At 46.5% G+C, this 24524-nt stretch overlaps 1 protein-coding gene across 1 annotated transcript in view; it reads left to right on the forward strand.

Annotated features, from left to right (window-relative positions):
• Positions 1–24524, forward strand: part of DNAH12 (dynein axonemal heavy chain 12) — a 1534490-nt gene that overhangs the window by 1449716 nt on the left and 60250 nt on the right. The window contains exons 71-72 of the mRNA XM_078661571.1: positions 2584–2721; positions 13843–13934. Coding sequence (XP_078517697.1) covers positions 2584–2721; positions 13843–13934 — 230 coding nt within the window. The remainder of the gene's footprint in view (positions 1–2583; positions 2722–13842; positions 13935–24524) is intronic.

A 24524-nucleotide genomic window follows, 5' to 3' on the forward strand; every position in this document is an offset into this window, starting at 1 on the left:
CCCCCTTTCACGACTATCCAAGCAAACAAGATGGTTCTTAGGACGAGGGCTGCTTTCTTGCCTAAGATGGTTTCTCCTTTCCATCTGGGACAGTCTATTACATTGTCTCCCTTCTATTGTCCCCCTCACCCTACTAAGGAGGAGGAGAGACTTCACTGCCTGGACCCTAAGAGGGCGGTCAGTTTCTACCTGGACAGAACCATGGACTCAAGGTTGGACGACCAGCTCTTCGTTGGCTTTATTTAAAAGATGAAGGGCAAAGCCGTTCGCAAGAGAACATTATCCAGGTGGATCATCTTGTGCATCAATATATGCTACGCCCTGGCCAAGAAAGAACCTCCTGAAGGTATTAGAGCTAATTCTACTAGAGCTTAGTCTACCACATCTGCTTTGGCTAGAGGTGTTTCTGTAGGGGACATTAGTAAGGCTGCAACATGGGCCTCCCTCCACACTTTCACAAAGCACTATTGCTTGGATTCCAAGGTGAGGAGGTATGGCCATTTTGCTTGTTCTGTCTTGCAGAATTTTTTGGTATGAGTAGGTGGACACCCCCCTCCGGGAGCAGGACTGCTGTGGTATGCAATTCAAAAGGTGAGGAATCCACAGGCAGATGTATCCATCAAAAGAACAAGTTATTTACCTTCGGCAACACTTTTTCTGGTGGATACAGTATCTGCCTGTAGATTCCTCACTGACCCACCCTCCTCCCCGCTGTCCACCTTCGTATATCGAAAATGTTTTCGTGGTGTGACATGGTTGTTTTCCTATGTCTTTTGCTTGCCATACTGTTGGTTGGTAGGAAATGCTTTATTTCTTTAGCTTTTCCTTTTTTAAAAATATACTATGTATTAGTGTATATATAGTATGCTGTGTATACTTCAATGATGTTGTCGGTCCACCCGTTCTCCTCGGAGGCACGGAAAAAATGGGTGGAATTAACCTCAGCACACCGACGAGGTTTTCTTATGGCTCCAGTGACATCATACGGAGTCGCGAGTTGAGCCGTGCAATCGTGACGTCATAGTCGACGTGGAAGAGTTAAGAAAAAGTTTCCGTGGAATGCTGGCAAAGGGGTCATTCAAAAAGTGAGGGATCCACAGGCAAATACTGTATCTACCAGAAAAAGCGATACCGAAGGTAAGTAACTTGTTTATTAAAACAAACAATCAAAATATATATATTTTGAAATTTTTCAAAACAACCAAATATGAATTTTAGTACATTAACTCTAATAATTGTAATAAATATGCAATAATTTACATATTTTATGAAAAAATTAAGCAGTTAAAAATGTTTACTCTTTTAAATATATATATTTAAATCATCTCCCATGCTAACCCTCTACAAATCCCAACAACTCACAAAAACTGGAATAATATTTTAAAACAATATTAATATATGATAAATAAAATATACACAAAAAGTACACTGAAGAAACTATGTAATAAAAGAATATGAAAGAACCATAATAAATGAACAAAAATGAAATTTAAAATGTGATTAATGTACCTAATTAATAATCTGATTAAAGAATTAAAATGTATAAAAATATAAAATTATTCAATATTACAAGACAGATATTTTAATACACTTGCAACCATACTTCCCTACAAACCCAAGCTCGCACCAACAAAAATGTAAACTTGAATATATAGTCACGTCCGCAAATATATTTCCAAATGAAAAAACTCTACTAAAATAATTTAACTTAACAAAATAATTATATTTTACAACACTCAAACTAATACAATATTACAAAAACCCCAATTATTCATTATGTATTGCTATGAAATGAAATGTATTAAATAATAAAATTTTATTAAGAAAGTAAAAGAAACAATTTTTTTTACCTGTGATATTATGTCCCACAATATTTTGGACATCGCAATATTTTTACAGCTATATAAAACACCAACAATATTTTTTAAACAATATCACTCTAGAACATCTACAAATCAAAGTAGGAGTTGGATTTGAGTCCTGTCACTGCAGAGGAATATAACAACTAGCCTGTGTGAGTTTTTTTTTGTTGCAACCTCAGTGATCCATGTTCTCTTTAGTTGGATCAGGCAATATGCATCTTCATTGCATCAGGCAGTTTCCAGTTTCGCTGCGCATGAGATCATTTCAATTAGGTCCTATATCTAACTCCTGTTTTAAATCTGCTTACCACTTTTCATCATTATCCCTGTCTGATACCATAGTGTGTCTCTTCAACCCAGACGTCATTGCAAACCTGAAATGATAGCAATATGCTGTAAGATCAAAAATGCTGATTCAGATCTTGTATGTTAACTGTGTTCAACGTATCTATACTGCGGACCTCCAGTGCCTCGGAGTTCCAGGGAGCCACCGCAGAGAGGGTAGAGATTGAGAGTAAGCGTGAAAATGAGAGAAAATGTTGTAGTGCTCGAGTTAAGAGTTTGATGGACTACATGAACTTCTTCACCGATAAGATTTTCATGGTATCAGTGTGTGATTTTCTACCAGCAATACTATTGTTCAATGAGAAAATTATAAGTGACACCATTTAACATAATGTAAATTACTCCCTAAATGGGTTTCCTCTTTTTTTTTCTCTAGGACTGGTACGAACACGGAAAACCTCATGTTTTCTGGGTTTCCGGGTTTTACTTTACTCAAGCATTTTTAACTGGGGGAATGCAGAATTATGCCCGGAAGTACACAATTCCCATCGACCTCTTAGGCTATGAGTTTCAGGTAAGTCTACATAATTTTTCAAATATTCATATTAGGCAGAGTATGAACCGAGATGGTTACAGTTTGTACTTATAATGTGCTGCATCACCTCGGCATTCTCAAAAGCTAACTACAGGACAACCACAAGGTTTTCTTTCAAAACAGAACCAACCTTAATGGATCAGAACTGTATCTAACCAACCAGTGTGTCTGATGAGGGAACAGTGGGTTGGTGGAAGTTTGGGGGAGGGATTAAATAAGAGTATTTAGGAAGGGAGCAACCTATGTTGTTTTTTCATTATGTTTCATAATCAGACCTAAAAAATGTACTTTCACTTTCTACATTTCCTTCCATTAAACAATGTTGACCAGCTTCGAGCATTCTTAGTCACTGAAATATTTCCAGGCATCCTTATGCAGTGGTCCAGTCTGTCACAGATTAGGGACTGCCATCGTCTGTACTCTTTAAAGACCTTGAATGCTTTTCCTTTGTGTACAATTTGCATCCTTCCGATATGTACGAATTGCACATTCATATTTGTAGCTAAACCGTACTGTTCATCCACCTTCCTTTGTTGTGTGCAGATGGAATTAGCCCTTTTACTAGAACAGTGGTTCCATATTGTGTGCTTATTTGAAGAGGCACCCACTCTCTTTTAAAGTCATGGTAATTGTCAAACCACCTTTTTTTCTTTTACTGTTTTACTCTTTCCTAATCTGCGAGACACTTGATCACCAGAGAAGCACTCCGATCTGTCAGTAAACAATGGCCTCTCCAAAGTCCAATCTCCTATTCTTTACTGGAATCCCTGGTGATCTGCCCATTCTGCTTTATTTTTAAGTTGTTTGATTTTTCAGTGCACTAACCATTTACGGCACTGTTGCCATATTTGCTTCAATATTGATAGCACTTTTCTTCTCGCCATGTTACCATTCTTGTTACTGTTTCCAACAGAGTAAATAAAAGCTGTTGTGTTTGTGTAGGTACCATTCCGTCGTTCAATAAAGATTTAGTAGAGCGCTAAAGTAGGGCTTCCACCACATGGCTAAAAGAATTGGAGGTGGGGGTATCAAAGGATCATAGAAAGACAAGTGTTGCGCCGATGTCTGACCCAGCAACAACTCCTGCGTTGCTCCTGGGCAGGCAGGACACACGACTCATGGATGGTGGGGGAGAGAGACTGGCAGGCTGCAGCACTTCCTCTGCTGCAAACTTACCTTATGGGGGCCAGCCCGCCTCCACCATCTCTTCGGCATCCATTCTTCTCCTTGGGGTGGAAAGGAGGGCTGGTTGGGAGAACGCTGCCGGCATCTCCATGTTCTTCCTAGTTCTTCTTCCCAGAATCCTCTAGTGAGGAATTCTGGGTTATTTAATAGCCTAATCCAGAATGGCAGACCCACATATCTTTAACGTGTTTTTCTAGTCTACCATGGCAGCTAGTACCTTCCTGTGATGTATTTCCTTCCTTTTGTATAACAAGCTTAACACAGAATTTCAAAAATTACGCAAATTATACTGGCATACTTTAAATTTTGACCAGGCCTAGCCAAAAGACCTTCCAAGCGAGGTAGTCTACCCTGATCTCCATTAAATGATGTGATATGAGCTCTCCTTTGGAGTCCACAAATCTTGCACAGTCAGGTGTGCTAGGTGATCATCCCATCCTGCAATAAAGACCTCCGTTATACCCATGTGATTAGCATAATCCAGAAGGAATAGTACGATATGCAGTAAGTTGTTTGGCTTGCATCACATGAATAGATTGCATCTCTGCGTGTGAAGCTTGATGTTATCATTGCAGCTGCTCTGTCTTTGTGACCGTTGGTTGTCTAGGCATTGTTGAAGTGGTCTTATATTGAGTCTCTCATTTGACACAATAGCAAAAAAGTTAGCCATCAACACCAGGAGAGGTTAAATGTTCCTAGTTATTAGGTAAAGCAATTTTCAGAGAAATGTATGATACTTTGTCTTAGTAAGGGGACACCTTCCTTTGCTCTCTCTCTACAGTCGCTCACAATTGATTTAGGATCTGAACTTAAGTTAATGTTGACTTTTGATAGCTGATCTCAAGACTGAATTCATGTTGTGATATGAAGATCTTTTAGTTTGATTGGGTTTCTGGCCTTGGGAAGCCAAACATTCTGATAGATACATCTTCCAGTGGATTCCTCACCTCGTGAATATCCCCCTTGCGTCAGCAACATTCGGAAATTCTTTTGTCACTTCGCGCCGACGTGGACGTGGACGACGTCATAGAGGCACGGCATCGCACGCAACTCTGCTGATGTACCGACACTACAGTAGGCCCACGCCGGCGTGATGACATCAGTTCCCTTTTTTCCGTGTCGTCGACGCTAACGGTTTCGGGGAATCTCAGTAGCTATTTAGTGACTTTATTGCCTTTATCTTCGCTTTTCTGCTTCTTTGTTTCAACACGATGTCGACAAAGAAGACCGGCTTTAAGCCCTGCAGGGAGTGCGGGAAAATGATGTCCATCACGGACCCGCACGAGGACTGCATATGGTGTTTAAGCTCTGACCATGATGTGGATGGATGTTCATCTTGTCGGAAGATGAACCCGAAGGCCCTGCGGGAAAGAGAGACCAAACTTCTGGTGGCGAAGCTGAAGGGTGACAAGAGAAGAAAATCTTCGAGATCTCGTTTGAGAAGGGCGAGGTCGAGGTCGAGATCGAAGTCAAGATCCAGATCTCGAGAGGAGTTGTCTTCGAAGTCCGCTTCAGGCCATGCTTCAAAGTCGTGGAGGCGACATAAGAAGAAGAGACATGAGTCCCGACGTCATTCCGGTAAGGAGTCGGGCTCGAGGTCGAGGTCACCAAAGAAGGTACGTTCCAAGGTGGTCACGATGGATGTCTCAGATCAGGAAGGTGAGGCTTCGCCTTCGGAGTCGCAAGTACAGTCGCCGACTCGGGCTTCGAATCCGTCTCCAGCGCCGTCCCCGGCCCGAGATGAGGAAGAAGTTCATGTGGATGAGGATTCTGCGCCTGTCAAAGAGCCGAATCCGAACCCTCCACAAGACCAGCTGAGGGTCTTCAGCCACCTTTCCCAGCCCCAGGCCAGGACCCATCAGAGTTTTTAAACGCTATGTACGGTGTCTTTTCAAGGGCGTGGTACCCCTCTGGCGCACCATTCGGGTCCCATGGGTCCTCTGGCCTTCAATTTAGGAGTCCCTCACTCCTATGCTCAGGCTCCATTCATGCCGTTCATGCCGGCTCCGACGCCGCCATGGCAATACCCAGCTCCGCCGAGGTCGTCGACACCGGTACCGGCGTCGCCCGCTCCAGATCGTCCTCGAGGGCAACCCACTGGACCATCAGATTCGATACTGACGTCGGTTCCGGCTCCGTCGGAGTCGTTGATGGATCCGGCGGAGAGGCGTGTTAAGGAGAGGTCCAGGAGAGAGGCACAGCGCCTTATGGAGGAGCGCAGATATATGGAGTCACATCCTGATATGGAGGAAGGTGAACTGGAGGATGACTGTTTTGAGGATCTAGCTGATGCTAGTGGCCTGGATTTTTCTCCAGAGTGGGAGTTACCATCTGGTTCTGATGCGCCTTCAAAGGATGTCCAGCCTAATCATGTGGTGATGAGGAAGGCAGCGGAACTTCTGCAATTGACTTTACCTACAGTGGAGTTTAAGTCCAATCTTCTAACGGAAGTTTTACATTCACCCAGCTCTGTGGTGGAACTATTGCTTCCGTTTAATGAGGCCTTAATGGAGCCTATTATGGAAGTACGGAAAAAGCCACTATCAGCACCGGCGGTTTCCCAGAGTGTGGCGAGAAGGTACAGGGTTGCGCCTGGAGACCCTTCTTTTCTGACGTCTCATCCTTCTCCTGAGAGTCTGGTGATACAAGCAGCCTGTTCCAAAAAGACTGTGAGTTCGTTTCCTCAGGTGCCTGGTGCTAAAGATGCCAAAAAACAAGATCAGGTGGCTAAAAAGACCTTCTCCTCTGCGAGTATGGCGTTGAAGTCAACTAATGCCACTTGCCTTATGGGGAGGTATGTACATGCCCTTATGGATACAATGCGCTCTTTGGCTCCTAAGATTCCTGATGATAGCACGAAGGATTTTGAGGAGGTGTTATCAGACGCACAGGCAGCGGCACGTCAAGTAATACAAAGTGGACTGGACACTGCAGACTCGGTGGCACGTATCATGGGCACTGCAGTTGCCACAAGGAGATCGGCTTGGCTGAAATCTTCGGACTTTTCAGCAGATGTTCAAGCTGCTTTGCTGGATCTGCCGTTCGATGGATCTGGTCTCTTTGGCAAAAAGGCTGATACAGCCTTAGAAAGATTTAAAGACAGCAGGGCTACTGCCAAATCTTTAGGGCTTCAAATCAGAGGTTCTTCGTCCAAGAGGTTCAGAGGGTTTGGACGCTCTTCCTTTTGCAACTATCGGCAAGGTCAGCAGCAGCAGCAGCAGCAGCAGCAGCAGCAGCAGCAGTAGCAGCAGCAGTAGCAGAATCCCTTGTACAGGTCTTATAGGGGAAAACAAAGGGCTCGGCCTCGAGGTCGTCAAGCCTCTTCCTCCTCTACCTCCTCCAACCCCCCAGCCACAGAAAAGCAGCCCTAGATCCGTCATTCAGGATCATGTGGGTCCGGTGGGGGGTCGGCTTACCTACTTTCTACGGGATTGGGAATCGGTTACTTCAGATCTTTGGGTTCTCAATCTCGTAGAAAATGGGTATGCCCTTCCCTTTCGGGAATTCCCTCCCAATTACCCTCCTTGCCAAGGCTTTTTCACAGAGGAACATCTGTTACTTCTTCAGGAGGAAGTGCTGACATTTTCCCGGTATTTTCTGATACCCAAAAATGATGGCAGGCTTCGTCCAATCCTGGATCTCAGGATCTTGAATCTCTATCTGAAACAAGAGAAATTCAAGATGCTCACCCTTGCACAGGTTCTTTAAGCGCTGCTGGAAGAAGACTGGATGGTGTCGTTCGACTTGCAGGATGCGTATTTCCACATCCCAATCCTGAAGTCGCACAGGAAGTATCTCCGTTTAACGGTGGGATCGCAACACTATCAGTTTGCGGTCCTTCCTTTTGGAATTACTACTGCGCCTCGGGTCTTCACCAAGGTGGTGGCGGTGGTGGCAGCACATCTCAGAAGGTCGGGGATTCCAGTATTCCCCTATTTGGATGACTGGTTGATCAAGGCAGAGTCGTCAGAAGGTGCTCCAGCATCTGCAGGAGACAACTCAGTTGTTGTACCGGTTGGGTTTTTCGATAAATGTACCCAAGTCTCACCTGGTGCCCTCCCAGCGCAACCTGTTCATAGGTGCTGTACTGGACACAACTGTATGTCGTGCATTCCCTCCACCTCAAAGGATTCGCGACATACAGGAAATGATTCCTTTATTCTACAACGGAGCGGTCGTTCCAGTCCTGAAGGTCCTTCGCCTGCTCGGTCTGATGGCTTCCTGCATTCTGTTGGTCAACCATGCACGCTGGCACATGAAGGCGCTCCAGTGGTGCCTCCGCAGGCAGTGGTATCAACACAACGTAGATCTCAGGGAGTCGGTGAGGATCTCCAGAGAAACTGCGGCGGATCTGTCTTGGTGGGGTGTGGAAGGCAATCTGTCTCAGGGAAAGCCTTTACATCTACCTCCTCCGGTGGCCACAGTGATAACGGACGCATCCACTCATCTGGGGGATCTGGAGGTCAAGGGTCTTTGGTCTCCAGAAGAAAGGTTGCTTCACATCAACCTTCTGGAATTGCGGGCAATACGTTTGGCGCTCAAGGCCTTCCTCTCTTCCCTTCGCGGTCTGTCGGTGCAAGTCCTGACGGACAACACGAACCGCGATGTGGTATATCAACAAGCAGGGAGGAGTGGGGTCGCAGTGTCTCTGCAGAGAGGCTCTGCGCCTCTGGTCCTGGGTTCAGGACCACCAGATTTGTCTGATAGCAAATCATCCGGCCGGAGTTCTGAACGTGCAAGCAGACCGTCTCAGTCGGCAGTTCTCGGCCGACCACGAGTGGAGGCTTCACCCGGAGGTGGTTCATCACGTCTTTCGGACGTGGGGGACTCCTCAGGTGGACCTGTTCGCCACTTGCGAGAATGCTCACTGCCCGTCATTCTGCAGCCTCCAGTTTCCGATGCAGGGAGCCTTGGGGGACGTGTTTCAGTTGAGTTGGGACTAGCAACTCCTTTACGCGTTTCCTCCCATACCTTTGATTCCTCGGGTTCTGAGGAAGATTCGCCAAGACTGGGCCCAAGTTATATTGGTCGCCCCTGATTGGCCAAGAAGGGTGTGGTACACGGATCTTCTCCACCTCTCCTCTCGCCCGCCGCTCTGTCTCCCGTTCAGGGCAGATCTCCTTCATGCTTGGAGATTGAACGGGGCAACCTGAACTCCTTTTCTCTCCCACACGATGTGGTGGATGTCATATTATCAGCTAGGCGTGACTCCAATAAGTCCATTTATTCTTACAGATGGGATAAATTTGTCTCTTGGTGTGGGGAGAAGTCTGTTGACCCTTTGAAAGCCCATTTATCTGATATATTACAGTTTGCTCTTTCTTTGGCGCAGCAAGGATTTGCTGTTGCTACGGTGAAGGGCTATCTTTCGGCATTGTTGGCATTTCTCTGTTTGCCGGACCAGCCGTCTCTTTTTAAATCTCCTGTGGTTTTGAGATTTCTGAAGGGCCTCACAAAAAAGTTTCCTCCTACTCCTTTTATTGTTCCTCAGTGGGATTTAAATCTTGTATTAACCTACTTCATGGGTTCTCCCTTCGAACCCTTGCACAAGTGTCCCATGAGGCTTTTGTCTTTTAAGACAGTCTTCCTGGTTGCCATCACCTCGGCAAGGAGGGTAAGTGAGCTTAAAGCTCTTTGTTCCAAGCCCCCGTTCTTGACCATTCATGCTGATCGAATGGTTCTTAGGACCAGGGCTGCTTTTCTCCCTAAGGTGGTGTCTCCCTTCCACCTAGGTCAATCTATTACCCTTCCTACCTTTTATCCTCCCCCTCACCCTTCCAAGGAGGAGGAGAGGCTACACCGTCTGGACCCCAAGAGGGCAGTGAGTTTTTATATTGATAAAACTAAAGACTATCGAATGGATGACCAGCTCTTCGTTGAGTTTGCTGGCTGCAAGAAAGGAAGAGCGGTACATAAAAGGACTCTTTCAAGATGTATCATCCTCTGTATAAAGATCTGCTACTCTTTGGCCGGTAAGGATCCTCCAGAGGGTATAAGAGCTCACCCTACTAGAGCTAAGTCTTCGACTTCTGCACTTTCAAGAGGTGTGCCGGTTGAGGACATTTGTAGAGCGGCGACTTGGGCCTATAACTTTCGCAAAACATTATTGCTTGGATACTGAGGTGAGGAGGGACGGCCACTTTGCGCGCTCTGTCCTCCAGGATTTTCTGGTGTAGAGAAGTGGACACCCTCCTCCGGGAGTGGGGACTGCTGTGGGGCTCTATTCACAAGGTGAGGAATCCACTGGCAGATGTATCTATCAGAAGAACAAGTTACTTACCTTCGGTAACGCTTTTTCTGGTAGATACAGTATCTGCCTGTGTATCCTCACTGACCCACCCGCCTCCCCGTTGTCCACTCTTCTATACCAGAGTCACTGTAATGTATTTATTTTATTGTCAAGGAGTTGTTTATTTCAAATGTTTTATTGCATTTGCTTCATACTGTGTGTGTTACCTTGATATTTGTACTGCGTATACTGTCTATATGTCTACTGTCATTGGTCCGTCCGTGTGCCTCGAAGGCTCGGGGAAAAAAGGGAGGAACTGATGTCATCACGCCGGCGTGGGCCTATTGTAGTGTCGGTGACGTCAGCGGAGTCGCGTGCGATGCCGTGCCTCTATGACGTCGTTCACGTCCACGTTAGCGCAAAGCTACAAAAGAATTTCCGAATGTTGCTGACGCAAGGGGGATATTCACTAGGTGAGGAATCCACAGGCAGATACTGTATCTACTAGAAAAAGCGTTACCAAAGGTAAGTAACTTGTTCTTCAGGTACAAATAAATGTAGAACTTTTACAATACAAGTAAGCCACAACTAATGCCGTACATTTGAAGGAGTTCAGAGGAGTTGACATGAGCCTGTACTGGGAGGATGGTTTTCCTATCACAACACGGAGACAGATTGATGCTTCTTTATGATTGAAATGCGGATTGCGAAATAAGCATACTGAATATTGATCACACACATCCAGTCTCCTTTCTTAAGATGAGGGAGGATTTGATGAACTGCTAGCATGTGCAATATTCCACCTGATCCACTTATTGGCTGCCCTTTCTTCCTTAAAAAAAATTAAGGACAGGTTCTATTGCTCTCTTCATTAGTAAGATGTCGGTGGCCTTGCAGAGGTCCACACAAGATAGTGTGTGTTATATGTAAATGCCATTTATATATAGTGCAAGACTAGCCAAAAAGCTGAGGAGCACTGTACACAGTCAAAGGCAGCAACACAGCGAGAGTGTGATTAGTGGTGTAACTGGTTTATAAAAGCAAATGTAGACTGTAAACAGTGTGTTGATGTTGATGATAGTGTAATGGACATAATATTTGCTTTGAAATAAATAGAGTATTTATTTCGAATAATGGTAAGCACTTGTCATCGGTAATGTCTCACCTCTCTTCTAGATATTGCAAAATGCAACCCTCCGCCAAAGTGGTGTACGAAGGGAGGGCATAGACAAGTCATTCTCTGCAATTGAATAGAGCAAATCCATACGAATTAGCCGATTGTTGCTGGTTGGATGTTTTGATATAGAGCTATGTTTTTATTGGTAGGAATACCTCTACAGTGGCTATTGCTATTTGCTAATAGACTGGGTAGCCCTCTGTCGCTGTTCGTATCTGTGGTCTTTGTGACAGTAATGGGATCTGAAGAATTGTATGTGTTCCTCAAAACCCCACTGCTTTAAAGATCTCGGCTTCATCTTTTATGCAAATTATCTCTTCTTCTGTATGTTGACTGAATGAAGAAGGGCCAGAAAATGGAAGGTTCTGAATCTTCAATGGAACATCCAGTTTAAAGGACACCAGTCGTAACTAAGATGACTATCTTTTTGTAATGCTGTGATAATAACTGGAAAACTCCTAAATAGGCAAAGTCATGGGAGGCATTTATAACCTGACTAGACATCAAAAGGTCTTGCTTGTTTAGCTCACAGATATCTTGTCTTCCTTATTTTACAAAATCACCCGCAAACTTGTGCGTTGTTTCCCATAGGGATCTGCGTACCACCCTAAGAGGGATGTAGTCTCCTGTTAGCCTTACAGCACATCTTTTTCCCCAAGGCATCCATCCTCTTGTTTTCTCTGTTTAGGAAGCATGACATTTCCTGACTGATGAGACAATTACAGAATCAGGTTCAGGGTCTAGTCGAAGTAAGGCTGAGACTTGTTCATGAGGTAATATTTCTTCACGTGATTAGGTGCTGTAGATTTGTTCATATGTGTTTTCCTTTTGCAGCACTAACAGACCCTGGGCTAGAGGAAGTAGTGATCCGGTTGCTTATCAAAGTTGCAGGTTCTTAATAATAGATGAGACTGTGGAATGAGTTATTTCTAGCGGAATATTAATTTTAGAGTACCTCTGGTCAACACGTTGTTGAATCTGGAGACGTCATTCACAGGGCAAGCTCTAACTGGTGACCAGGTATTGGAAGTAAGAGTGCATAGAGATGATGTGTCCAAGTCGAATGCAGAAGGTCTTGAAGGTGATATTGAGAGTGAGCTCTCACATATATGCTTCAGATGTGGTTGATTCTCCTGCTGAAATATGTCATGAGGAGGCAAAGTTGATTGTGATGCTTCCGTTGATAATCGTCTTTTCGGTGACTTCCAAGGAATAGGTTGTCTTTTTCTGATTGACAATATTGAAGTTGATCTAGAAACCATAACTTTTGGTGTTGGTGGTGTAAGGTGTAAAGGCATTAGGGGTGTTTGCAGCAGACCCTCCGGTGGGGCCTTAAAATACAAAGGACCAAGGGGCACCAGTAAGGAAGCCAGAGTACGAGACAATCTGAGCCATTCCTTCGCACTGATGAGTTAGACATTGACTTGTGTGATGCCAAATGGCATTCCAATATCGAATCCCTTGACATCGATATGGGCCTCACCTTTGAGTGGTGTGCCGTCAAATGAGTCATAAATGTGGGTGATGAGAATACTTCACCATCAAAGATTTTCCCAATACCAAGCTGTGGATCCGCTTTGCCATCAACTTTGTAAGGGATCCAGGTCCAAATAGCAGGCGCAGTCTCATTGGCAAATGTCAGTTTCCTCGACGTTGAGCAGGCTCAATGGCATTTTCTTCTTTCTTCCATCCTGGATTTCTTCTACTTGGACCTCCCTTTTTGGAAGTCCTTTGGGGTTGATGTTTCTTCGCCGTAGAAAAAGATGAAAGAGACGAAAATTGCCAAATTATGTTAAAAAGGATAGATTCCTGCCTACATTTTTTCTAATGCAAAGCATATTTGGCCTCTATTTACCTTCATTGTACATATATGTAAGCAGTTTACCTATTTCATTTGGTCCTGGTAGCTACCAATACTTTCTTGCTCACATTCTAGATATCAGCGCTTCATTTGAAAAAATACTCTCATCACATAAGCCATTTGACCGCTGTGGGTGGCTTTACAAATTATGACTCCGGCATGCACAGGGCTCTGTTTAAGACCTGCGCTTGTGGCATGCAAAAAACTGGATAAAGGACTGAATCAGAACTGGAGTTGAACAACCACATCTTTTTTTGTTTAGACCATACATCTACAAGAAACCTTATGACTAAAAACTCAATACATTATCCCTACCTCCAAATTTCAATTGCAAGAATTGAAGAGATTAATAAGCATATATGTGTGTTATTTATCTAACGAAGGTCAGATGAATATTTAAATGTAAAATCATAGAGTCCTGCTTTTCAAGTACATAATATTCTAAACTTTTCTTTTTTCTATAAGTGTGTTTTAAAGGTTTATCATGTTTATATGCAAAATGTTCCCCTCATAAATGTTTGCCTTTGGAAGGATACACTCTTTGTCTTGTTTTACAAACATCTGTAAGTGGTATAGTAGGCTTTCCAAAGCAGAAACATACTAATAATGATATTTACCTAGCATTAACTGTACATTTATTTTAATTAGGTAATTCCTTCAGATACTGCAGATTCCTCTCCAGAAGATGGTGTCTATGTACATGGATTGTTTTTGGACGGTGCTCGCTGGGACAGACAGAGGTTAGTTAAATGCGTAAACTCTTGTTATTGAGACAGTTGTCAGGTCATCATTTAGTTGTGTGTTATCCACATCATGTTGCATATCATACCAAAATCCTGGGTCAGGTTTTCCACTGTAATCTGTTCATGCCATGTCAGGGAATATTGTTATTTCTTTCACTTTTTGGCAAACGATATGTTCTTTACAGAAGTAATGGGAATCTACATGTATATAATCATGCCTGTCTCTAGCATTATTCTGATAAGTCAAAGATACTACGACTCCATCATCATTGTTTATTCCTTCATAAATGTTACTTACTGCTGTCCTTTATAAAGAATGGTAAGTCATTACTCTTCTCTGCCACCATGGTTTACATACTATTGAATCGCTGCTTTAAATTGTACTTCTATAGCCGTCAAGGTGAAAGTAACTAATGAAATCCATTTACAGCTCTTCAGTTTTGAAACATGTAATTTAGGACTGAATCACAAATAGCTATCACATTCCCAAAGTCATAAAAAGACTCACTGTCTCTACTATATGAGAATGGACAATACCTTCTACTATATGGAGCGCGTATCTAGCCCTATAAATTACTGGGTAACTTTACTCCAAGATAAATGGTAAGCTCCATTAAAACGTGTTGTGAAAGAGTCCAAATGATACAAGAAAAGCAATGGCATGGTGTATAGTTCACCAGAAAACCTGTATTTGTTAACATCTGTGGTTTTAAGTTATAAAGCTATGCAGTCGGATTTTACCTTACAAACATAAATGTATGCTGAAGGAAATTTGGTAATTCTAAAGAGTCCTGCAAACGCTCATTAATAAAGGAAACCTGATAATAATTGCTCAAATGCCTATTAAAGGTGCTTGTGTCATAAGTGCTTTGTGCATCTCTTTTTTATGCAAGTCTGCAGTGCTCTATCCATTAAATAATTTACTCTAGATCAAATCAAAGTGAATTATGCCATAATTATTTTTGTAACAGGGTTCTAAAAGCTTATCTGTTGACATGTATATCCATGATTTCATACACATAAATGAGTCAGCATGTATAGTTAGATTGGATGTTGTTAGAGCAGGCATGTTATACAAGAACTGGATATAAACAGAGACCTCTATAGATCAGGGGCTTCACAAAATAACCTGATTGTCAATTTCAGGGTGCTCTCCAACTACTCTTTACATGCACCAGCAGATTGTATGTAGTATATATGGTGGATGTGTGCTTTGGTATTTTAATGTTTTTTTCTTATTGTTTCCTCACGTGGAACATGTTTTTTTTCGTTTGGAGAAAATCCTTCCCATGTCCCACCTGAAAATATTTGGAGGCTGTGACTGTGGCACATCACATTTGCAATGCAGTGCTTTATGCAGTAAATTAAAGTGAGAAAACTGGGCGTGGAAACTACTGGGAATGTCTGTGTGTACCCACAAAGTTATGACTGTGGTTCTTTTTTTTTTTTTTTAAACTTTATTCATAGCTGTTATGTCATCAGATATAGCATCACATCAATAATCCTAGTGTTACAGCCAGGTTTTATATTTTCACCCCAACACGAACATCCATATCTTATAACAGTGATATACATATGGTGCCCCACAATGTTACAGAAACAGTTGTCTCATAGTATCATAGTATTCACTTCACGTGGTAGTGCAATATCAGCAAACAGACAACCCCCCGTCCACCCGACTCCCCCCCCACCCTCTCCCGTACTGTAACTGGCAGTCTCCTGGCCGTCCATCAGTGAAAATCGTCTAATAGGAAGATCAAAAGCGGGTCCCTTTCCGATAAGCGTAGGTGCTAATATGAACCCTCTCGTGAGGCGTAATGGTATGTGAGGGCTGTAAGCGTAGGTGAATGTGAGAGGGGCCAGGGCTCATTGAAGTGGGATAGACGGGGTGGGGACTACTCTTGTCTAATCCTCCTGTCCATTATCCCCTGTTTGTGTCTGGTCTTCTTCTTCCAGTGTGATGAGCATAGCCTCCCATTCCAAGGAGATAGGGAATTTCCTAAGGCCCTGTGATTCTTCCCTCCTAAGTGCCGTCCCCTCCGCTCGCCCCCACTTAAGTACTTCTGAGTGCCAGAGCTGTGCCCCAGGCGGTCTACGTGCCATGTCCAATAATTTCAGTTGGGCCTTCAGTGCTTTAGGCCTTCTGCGCAACCCCAAGAGGCAGTACTGTGCCTCCTCCGGCACCGGAAGGGTCGTGACCGTCCTCAGCGTCCGGCACACCTCCATCCAGTATCCTCGAAGTCGCGGGCAAGACCACAGCATGTGAAGGAGCCCGGCCTCATCCTCATCACAGCGTGGGCAGGTATGGGGAGAGTTCGGGAACATTTTATGTAGTCGGGTGGGGGTCAGGTAAGCCCTGTGCAGGACCATCCCTTGTATAAATCGGAACCGGACATTACGGGAGACCCGCCTGAGATGTTCCAGTATTGTGGTCCATTCAGCATCTGAGATGGCCCGATCTGTATCTTGTGCCCAAACCTGCTGGAGGGCAGTGAGTGACACCGCCACGTGAGCCCTAATTCCTGTATACAACCATCGCACAAGATGCCCTCCCAGTCCCATAAGATACATCGAGTGTACCAGTTGGTGTTGTGGGGGTTGTAGGCGTTGGGGTGCCCATTTGTGTTGTATGTAATGTGAGACTGTAGCGTGCAGTAAGTGCATTCTAGGGGGGGGCTCCCGTGGATTGCAAGAAGGCGTCATGGGTGAGGAGATGGTCATCGCCAAAAAAGTCGCCCGCTACCTCCACACCCTACTCCAGCCACGGTCTCAGCACTCTGTCCGTAAGTCTACCCTGCGGCGTCGGGATGCCCAGTAATGGAATGTTGGGTGCATATGCCCTCGCCAAGGCCGTGTATGTGAGGGCCTTCCGCCAAATCCTCAGCGCCGTGTGGAGAAGCGGATGACATTCCGCTGGAATGCGACTCCCAGGTAGGAGCAGGGCATGTAGTTCCCCGCGTCTCAGTCTTTCAGTCGTGTAACCTATTTCGTGGAGGTTTCGTCCTGCTATCCAGTAGGAAAGCCATTGGAGCTGGCCAGCATAATAGTATCCTCGGAAATCTGGAGCTCCCATCCCACCGGCTCTAGACCCTAGTTGTAACTTACGTAGCCCTATCCGGCGCCTTCCCGCCCCCCAGATCAGGGTGATTAACAGGGAATTAAAAGCATCAAAGATAGATTGTGGTAAGAACACTGGGATGTTAACAAAGAAGTATAATAGTCTGGGGAGCATAACCATTTTGGAGAGCGCTATTCTGCCCATAACGGATAAGGGTAGCGTCGTCCAAAACCCCACAGAGGCCCGCAGTTTCGCTATGGTTTTCTTGACGTTCCCTTCTATCTGATCCTCCTGTTGTCTGTAGACCTGGATCCCCAGGTATTTTAACGTGTCAGGAGCTATCGGGAGAACATTGGTGCCGAACCAGAGTACCCTAGGATTTGGAGTGACGCTGAAATAGAAGCCAGTGGACTTCTCAGGGTTTATAGTTAGGCCCGAGATTACCGAGAATCTCTCAAAGATGTCGTATATGGGGGCGTGATCCGCCTCCAAATCTCTGAGGAACAACAGGATATCGTCCGCGTAAATGGACAGTAGGTGCAGAGTGCCACCATTTGGTAACCCTCTTTGCTCCATCGTGGCCCTTAGGGCGATGGCCAAGGGTTCCAGAGCCAATACGAAGAGCAGCGGAGACAGCGGGCACCCTTGTCTAGTGCCCCGATGAATTGTGTATTTATCTGAGATATGTCGCCCTGTTCTCGCCCCAGCCATGGGAGCGGTATAGAGCAATCTAATCCTTGCCAGGAGAGATGGCGGGAATCCGAACTTCTCCAAGGTCAAGAACATGAACGACCAGGATAAAGAATCAAAGGCCTGACGGAGGTCTAAGGCTATGCAGCCCGCCCTAGGTAGGCCTTGTGGAGAGGACGTCATAAGCGCATGCAACCGATGTATGCTCATAGAGGTGCTCCTGCCGGGCAGGAACCCACACTGGTCTCTGTGAACCAGAGTCGGGAGGTACTGCTGTAGTTGCTGACCTATCGCTTTACTGAGGATTTTATATTCCGTGGCTAGCATGGACAGTGGTCTATAATTCGCTAGGTCCAGACCGTCCCTCCCGGGTTTTGGCAGGGAGATAACCAACGCCTGCATTGTGGACTCAGGCAGACGGCCCTCTGACAATGCCACTCGGTACACCTTCTCCAGTATTGGCACCAATATGTCAGAGTATGTTGCGTAGAACTCCACTGGGAGTCCATGCATGGCCGGCGTTTTTTTGCGGTTTAACGATTTGATGGCCGTCCGGATTTCCTGTTGTGTTATGGGGCCTTCGAGGTCTTTTTGGGCGTCAGCAGTCAGGACAGGGAAACGGAGGTCAGACAAAAAGGCGGAGATCTGATCAGCGTCGACTACTTCCGACTGAGTGTATAAAGCAGTCAAGTGGTCATAAAAGGCGCGGTTGATTTCCGCCTGCGTGCCCACTATATGTCCTTCTCGTGTCCGTATCCTAGTTATCACCGGGATGTCTGGGTACTCCCTCATCAAACGAGCCAGCAATGCTCCTGATCTGTCTGCCTCTGCGTGCTGTCGGCGCAGATACTCCTTATAATCTATGACTCGTAGTGTCTCAAGCGTGTCAGCGTGATCTATGTTCACCAGTCGTAGATCGTCTCGTTTATCAGGATCCTGTCCCACCTCACTGTCTAGGGTCTTCAATCTGTTTTCTATATCCTGCAACTTCCTAAGGGTTTCCTGACGAGCTCCCGCTAACTGTCCAATCGACGCCCCCCGGACTACTACCTTCATGGCGTCCCAGACCACCAAGTTCGAGGAGGCGGTATCCCAGTTCTCTAAGAAGTATTTATCGAGCGTCTCAGACAGGGACGTTCTGAAAGGCCCATCCTCCAATAGGAGCGGGTCCAGGCGCCAGGTGGGAACCGGGGTAGGGACTCTGCCCCAGAGGATGGTAAGCGTTAGGGGCCTATGGTCAGAGAAGGTTTTCGCTAGGTATTCAGGACTATCGATCTTAGCAATCAGGCCCTCAGAGCATAGAAACCTGTCGATCCTTGTGTGAAGGGCATGTGTGTGCTAGTAATGGGAGTATTCCTTGCTCTCCGGATGGGAGGCCCTCCAGGCGTCTCGTAGTCCCCAGCCCGACGCCCAGGTGCAAAACAAGTCTGGCAGTTTGGAAACACCTGCCATTTGTAGGGGAGGGTGTGACCTATCTTTGTCTATATCCATGATCATATTCCAGTCCCCCCCAATATCCAGGGGGTGGCCGTCCAGCCCGCTAGCGCCAGGCCTACTTTCTGTAAGAATTTATCTTGATCATAATTTGGAGCATACACACATCCCAGTACCACAGGTGCATTATCTAGAGTGCCCCTTACTAAGATATACCGTCCCAGGTCATCTACTCTCCTGTCTGTTTGAATAAAGGGTATGCCGTGTCTAATCCATATTGTCGCCCCCCCTAGAGAAGGCGGAATACGTTGTGGTCAGAATTGTGCCCCTCCATTTCTTCCGCATTTTGATGGCTTCGGCGGCCGTGAGGTGGGATTCTTGTATGAACGCGATCTGCGTGTGGTGACGCAGTAGGAACGCGTGTTTTCTGTGTCGCTTCTGGATCGCCCCCAGTCCTCTCACATTCCAGGTCGATATGTTATATTTCCCCACCGCATCAGCCATATACATATGTGTACCTGACATGCACCTGCGTCCGCCCACCAGTTCGGACCCTGCATAATCGCCACCAGGAAACTACCCTCCCCCTCCCAAAAAAACAAAAAAGAACTCCAACGGCGCAGCCTAAAAACCAAGCTGAGCCCAACAATGTAACAAAGTGTAATAGAACTAAGAATCCTGTGCGTTCGCCATCGGGGGGGGGGGGGGGTCGAGCGCCATCGTTATCTGTACTCGCAGCCCAACGGGCTCCGCCAGCTCTACGGCTGCCGTCGTGGGGCCATGTTACCAATAGAGTCAAAGGCGGAATCAAAATCTCAAGTCGCCCGTGTTTCAGTTACACCTTATATGTGGTTTCGACCATACCATTAGAACAACAGGATAAAGTCCACAATTAACAGTGGTCCCCACATTTGTTACCCCTGCCTCCCTCCTCAAAGTCATCGGCAACAATAATACAACATGTAATCAAAAATTTGCAGGGAACACGATACGGTTCTTGGGCCATTCAGCCGTCGCCAGCCTGGTCTTCTCCGCCACAATTGTCCATCACATCATCTGCGGCGTGACATTGGGGAACAGCAGTACACTGTGGTCAGAGTCCGAGTGGTCTGTGCTGTCCTCCGAATCTGTCAGTATTTTCTGGGAGTCCTCCCAAAACGAGCCTGCTACCTCCAAAGCGTCCCGTTGTGTCTCTTTTTGTTGCGCTTTCGATGGGCCTCGGCTCCTTCCAGTCCGTCGTGGTTTGGAGGCCTCCGTCCCACTCCCGTCCCGGGGCAGTCGCAATCGCCCGGCATCCGATTCCTGTGAGGGTCCCTGGCTGCCGTCTATACCCATCCCCTCCAGCCATTCCTCGGCATCCGCAGGACTCTCGAAAAAGTGTGTTTTCCTGTCGTGAATGATTTCCAAACGAGCCGGGAAAAGCAATGCGTATTTGAGGTTGGCGGTTTGGAGTTTCTTCTTCACGTCCAGGAAAGAAGAACGGCGTTTTTGCACCATGTTGGTGTAGTCCAGATAAAGGGAGATTTTGTGATTCTCATCCTGGATAAGGGACTTGTCCCTGGCTTTTGCAGTAGAACATCCCTATCCCGGTAGTTCAAAATCCGCACAATTAACGGGCGTGGGGGTTGTCCGGGATCTGGTCTGCCCGTCGGGATCCTGTGCGCCCTTTCCACGCAGAAGTGTGGCGAAAGGCCCTCTTCCGCTATGTGATCGTGAAACCACTGCTCCATGAAATCCGCCGCCTGAGGGCCCTCACATCTCTCCGGAAGGCCTATAACGCGAATGTTGTTCCGGCGATTACGGCCTTCCGCGTCCTCCACCCGGTCCAAGAGAGAAGCCATCTGAGTCTGGAGCTGTCGAATGGAGGTCGTATGTTCCGCCACCGTTGGTGTGATCTCGTCAATGGATAGGCCTTGTTCCTTGACTTTGTCTGCCAGTTTACCATGGTCCGCCCGTAGGAGGGATACGTTTGTCGTGAGGGTGCCCATCTGTTGCTCCAGAACCGCTCTGGAGTCCCTGATTTCTTTCAGGATAATGTCCAATTTATCCAGGTGAGGTCCCTCCACCTGGAGCTCCGTTCCGGGTTGATGCGGCGCCCCATCGTCGGTAGCCGGTGGCATCGCGGCGGCCGTCGGCGGCCCTCCGGGGTTCTCCGTCTGCTTCGCCCCTTTGCGGACCATTGGTGCAGAAATCCCGGTCTCCAATGCTAGGCGCTTTGTGTGGTCCTCAGTGGTGGGGCCTGCGCGACCTCCCGTGTCCAGCCCCCTGGGTAAGTGCCACCTCAGCGGGATCAAGTTCAGGGGGGGGCTTCCAGTCCAGGACGGGGGGGCGTCTCAGCTAATGTGTCGGCCTCGAGCACAGCCACCCCCGCGGTCCACCTCAGGAGTGCGCATCCGCTATGCACCCCCACCTGTGCGCCGTCCAGGGATAAATGAAGGGGGAGATGAGGGCGAGACCACCTTCCTGTGGCTACCCCGGTTGCGTCCAGCAATGTCCTATCACCCCTTGTGCGTTGTCTCACTCCAGGGGGTGAACCAGGGCCTTCCAGAGCCGCATGCAGGCTTCGCAGTCAGCCCCCCACCAGGTAGCGCTTACGGTGTCCTTCAATGCAGGGGGGCTAATAGAACAGACCGGGGGGGTAACAGCACGGAGGGGGAGGCCCTCCGCCACCGACGCGGCCCCTCCACTCAGTAGTCGTCCGTGCTCGGCCGGGGCTTCCCGGGTGTCTCGTGGTCCGGCCGCTCCAGCAGCGACGCTTGATCCGCACCTCCTCACCGCGTTCGGTCACCTCCGGGGGGATCCTCCAACAAACCCCGGTCGCGCCCCGGGCCCTCCTCCGCCCTTTGCGAGGCCACGACCAGGAATCCCTCTGCACTTCCGGCGACGTCAGACGCAGGCCGGGCGGCCGCACCTCGCACTGTGGGTCCCGGCGTCCCTCGTCTCACTTTCGCCGAGGGCCGCACCGCTTCTAGTGCGGCGTTACAGGCCGTTTCCACGCTCTCTCGGCGGTTGCGAGGGAGGCAGGGGAAGGAGGGACGACTCCGATCCACCGATTAATCCCCTCAGGGGTCCCCCAAGGCAGATTTGGCAGGATTTTGCCCCGATCAGCGCCGGAGCTCTAGAGGCACACGTCCATGCACATGGCTTGCAAGCCACACCCCCATGACTGTGGTTCTTCACCAAATTTCCAATAGTCATTCCACTGAGAACACACATTTTCCTAACTCTGTTTTAAATATGCAAATTATTTAAAACAAATCATTTGTGCTGGTTACCCTTTAATATTATTTTTGCACGCCTACACATAGCTTAGGTCCACATATGTTTGTGAATCCAGTGGCTGAAAAGCATCTAGAAAAGAAATGAAGGATAAACTGCATTGCTCCTTTTTCATTACATATTTCATGCAGTGCATTTATTTAAAACATTTATGAATACTTTCATTATCTGACTCTCAATACCCCATGGAAATTGTCTGTACCTGTCTTTACTACGTAAGTGTTTATTCAAAATCTCTAAATGGATCAGCTAGTGGTTTTAAAACTATTGGCCTACAATACACGGATGGCCCAATAGCCTCTGGCTACCGAGTCCCCAGGGAAGCCGAAATTGGTTTTGTGAATTCATGACGAATACTAAATACTTTACCATTAAATCAAAATTATTTATATAAATGACTGAACAATAAATTGGTCAGTCTGCCAATAGAGGTCCATGGGTACATTTTCAACTGGAAATTAACTTACACTGGCTATTTAGGGATGGCTGAATTTTTATCTGAAGCAAAAGATGGCCACAGATTAAGGCCTGTCACAGCCCTTATAATGTGGCTCGAAAGATAGCAAAAATAATCCCTCCTTCTCCCATTAGAGGGGTTCCCACTCCCTGTATCAGTCTCCAGAAGAGTAGGGAGCACCTGTTTCAAAAAGTGGAGGGGATGATAGATTAGAGAGAGATAGTAATTCACCCTTTTCCAGGAGATAGTCTGTCAGGTAACCTGGACTGGACAGAAGCACAGTATGACTCACTGTCAAGAAGGAAAAACAGAAGACGGTGACTATTGAATTCTGGAATAGAAATTATATAATATGTATGTATGATGTCGAAAGTGTGATGCAGCTTTGCTGGTTTGAGAGGAGACGTTACTGTAAGTAGCCCAAGGCAAGTCATAAAACTTGCCGAAGTTGCCTGAGAACTGTAGATGAGATGCCCAGATCTCTACGGCAGGTAGAATAGTATCGCCAAACCAAATGGGAAATCCGTAGCAAGTGCCAAGTTGTCAAAGCTTAATTGCACTGGAACTCAGAGGTAATTGTAAAACAATAGCGGAGTTGATACACTAAGTTCATTCCACAGCAAAACGAGGGTCAATATAAGGAGCAGAGAAGAAGGAAACTGAGGGCACCGATAAAGGGAAAAACAACAATAGTGGGGCAACAAAGAAACTGATGCGAACTATAGTGTCAAGCAAGAGAGAGTCAGTATAGTCAATGTTGCCAAAAACAGTTTTGGACATCCAGTAAATCTTTGTAGCTCTCAGCCCTCTCTGGTCTGGACGTCTAGTCTCGGCCCTTAGATAACTGGTGTTGCACCTCATCAGGATGCCGTTGTCCTCAGTGGTTGTCGTCTCCACTTGCCATATTCAGTTTTCTCCATGTGGTACGTTTCCTGACTCTCTTATGTGGGTTCTTATGTTGAAACCTGACATGGCCTTGGAGGAGGCTAGATTAGTATATGGTGCACACTTATTTAAGTGAAGCACTGTGCACTAATCCAGACAATCCTTACGGTGATTTTAGTGGTCTTAGGCAACCATAGAATACTCGCTAAGTGGTAGCTCTGGAGAGCAGCCTTCAGGCTTAGTCCAAAAGGAGTGTTAAGTAGCTTGTTTTACCAGAACTAATCATATAATGTAGGTTAAGTGAAAAAGAACCACTCAGTATAGTTATAAAAATAGTTCTTTATTATACACGCTCAATAACACATTGGTATATCTCCTACCTGGAGATATCAACACCATACACAATATTTCAAAAGGAGAACAGGTAAGTAGCACAAATACACAATGGTCTCCAGGCGGAGACCAAACCATATACTAAATAAGTGTAATGCAAACTGTGACTGAAGTGGATACTTGGACCAGAAGACAGAAGAGATGGGGACAAAAGGAACCACCCAAGGTAAGTACCCCGGAACCCCACCGGGCCTGTGTGCAGAGTGGAAACACAGCCACATACTCAATGCTGGTCAATAGGAAAGTCGCTTTGCAGTTTTCAAGAAGAAGGACCCTTCCCAGAGGGCCCTGACGAAACCCCATGGATGGTTGGAGAGTCACCCCACCCGTGGATACACCAGGAACCAGGATACCTACACCAGGGAAGCTGGGTGCATAGGTGCAAATTGAC

The sequence above is a fragment of the Lissotriton helveticus genome, chromosome 9 (genome assembly GCF_964261635.1).
Source record: "Lissotriton helveticus chromosome 9, aLisHel1.1, whole genome shotgun sequence".
In the NCBI taxonomy this organism is placed as follows: domain Eukaryota; kingdom Metazoa; phylum Chordata; class Amphibia; order Caudata; family Salamandridae; genus Lissotriton; species Lissotriton helveticus.